General features: G+C 46.9%; 1 protein-coding gene across 1 annotated transcript; it reads left to right on the forward strand.

Annotated features, from left to right (window-relative positions):
- Positions 1–263: 263 nt before the first annotated feature.
- On the forward strand, positions 264–1,256 carry LOC132251871 (olfactory receptor 13G1-like). The gene has a single exon (XM_059731792.1). The coding sequence runs from the start codon at positions 264–266 to the stop codon at positions 1,254–1,256; it is 993 nt and encodes a 330-aa protein (XP_059587775.1).
- Positions 1,257–1,573: the final 317 nt, after the last annotated feature.

Genomic DNA, 1,573 nt, shown 5'->3' on the forward strand with positions numbered 1-1,573 from the left:
CTATTAATATTAAATACTAATATTAAATATAATTAATATTATTATTATTATTGATAATAATAACCCATCCACCTGTGGCCTGGCTGTCAGTTTGATCGACTGCTTATTATTATGATTATTATTGTTGTTAGTAGTAGTAATAGTAATCCATCCACCCGTGGCCTGGCTGTCAGTTTGATAGACTGCTTAGCAGCTCTACTCATCAGATGTTTGTAATTGTTTAGATGTCTGTTTTCATTCCTACAGAAGAGCTGCCTTATTAAATGGAAGCCAGTAACCATACCAGAGTATCTGAGTTCAACATGCAGGGACTCTTTGACCATCCCCATTTACAGGGGCTCTTCTTTGGAACCGTGCTCTGCCTTTTTGTTGTTGCCATCAAGGGCAATTCCCTGATCATCCTGGCCATTGTCTTCCACCCGCCTCTGCACACCCCCATGTACTTCTTCATTGCTAACTTGGCTCTAATTGATATTCTTTGCACGTCTGCCATCCTACCCAAAATGATGCAGAACCTGATGCTTGGGAAGAAAAGCATCTCCTTCGATGGCTGCATGGCTCAGCTCTTTACCTTCACTTTGTCATCTGGAACAGAGCTAGTGCTCCTTACAGCCATGGCTTTGGACCGGTACATGGCCATCTGCCGTCCCTTGCGCTATGTAACTGTCATGACCAAGAGTGTTTGCATCACATTAGCAGCCATTGTCTGGGCAGTTGGAGCAATCAATTCCTTGGTGCACACCTTGCTCATGCTTCGACTAAATTTTTGTGGGCCTAACTTCATCCAGCACTTCTTTTGTGAAATCCCACCTCTGTTGGCATTGTCCTGCACCTCAACGTACCTGAATGAAGTCATGGTCTTCATTGCTGATGTCTTCCTAGCCATGGGGAACTTCCTACTGACCGGTACATCCTATGCCTTCATCATCAGCAGCATTTTGAAAATTCAGAGCTCTGAAGGGAAGCGAAGGGCCTTCTCTACATGTTCCTCGCACCTTGTTGTGGTTGCCCTATACTACTCTGCCATTATCTACACTTACATTCGGCCGACCTCCAGCTACTCGCTGGATAAGGACAAGCTGGTGGCCGTTCTGTACACGCTTGTGACTCCCGCACTGAATCCTCTGATCTACAGTCTGCGCAACAAGGAAGTCAAAGTGGCCTTTAGGAAAATTCTTCCACTTGAGAGAGTCAGCTTGAAAAGGAATAGGCTTGACTTTGTTAGGACCACTGTGATTCAAACCCGAAGTAGCTGAGCCTGCAGGGAGAGGTGAAGTCTGGGTTCAAATCCCAGTGTTCCTAATGGACTTCTTTGAACCTAATTGGGCACATCCCCATGTGTACAGGTGCACACTTCCAGGGACACAAGAATTTACAGTGCACATTTGTGCCACTACTATGTGCTCCAGGACACGCCCATGCATGTGCACTCTGGTCTGCATCAAATTGTCCTGGGTGGGGTAGGGGAGCTGTGCTGGCCCCAGCAGCCTTACCTAGGCTCCTGGGGGCCTCCGAGTGCAGTAGCAGCACCAATCTGTTTGCACAGAGCCTGGCTGGCAGCCAGAGCATACTT

This window comes from Alligator mississippiensis, chromosome 7, assembly GCF_030867095.1.
Source record: "Alligator mississippiensis isolate rAllMis1 chromosome 7, rAllMis1, whole genome shotgun sequence".
NCBI classification, from domain to species: domain Eukaryota; kingdom Metazoa; phylum Chordata; order Crocodylia; family Alligatoridae; genus Alligator; species Alligator mississippiensis.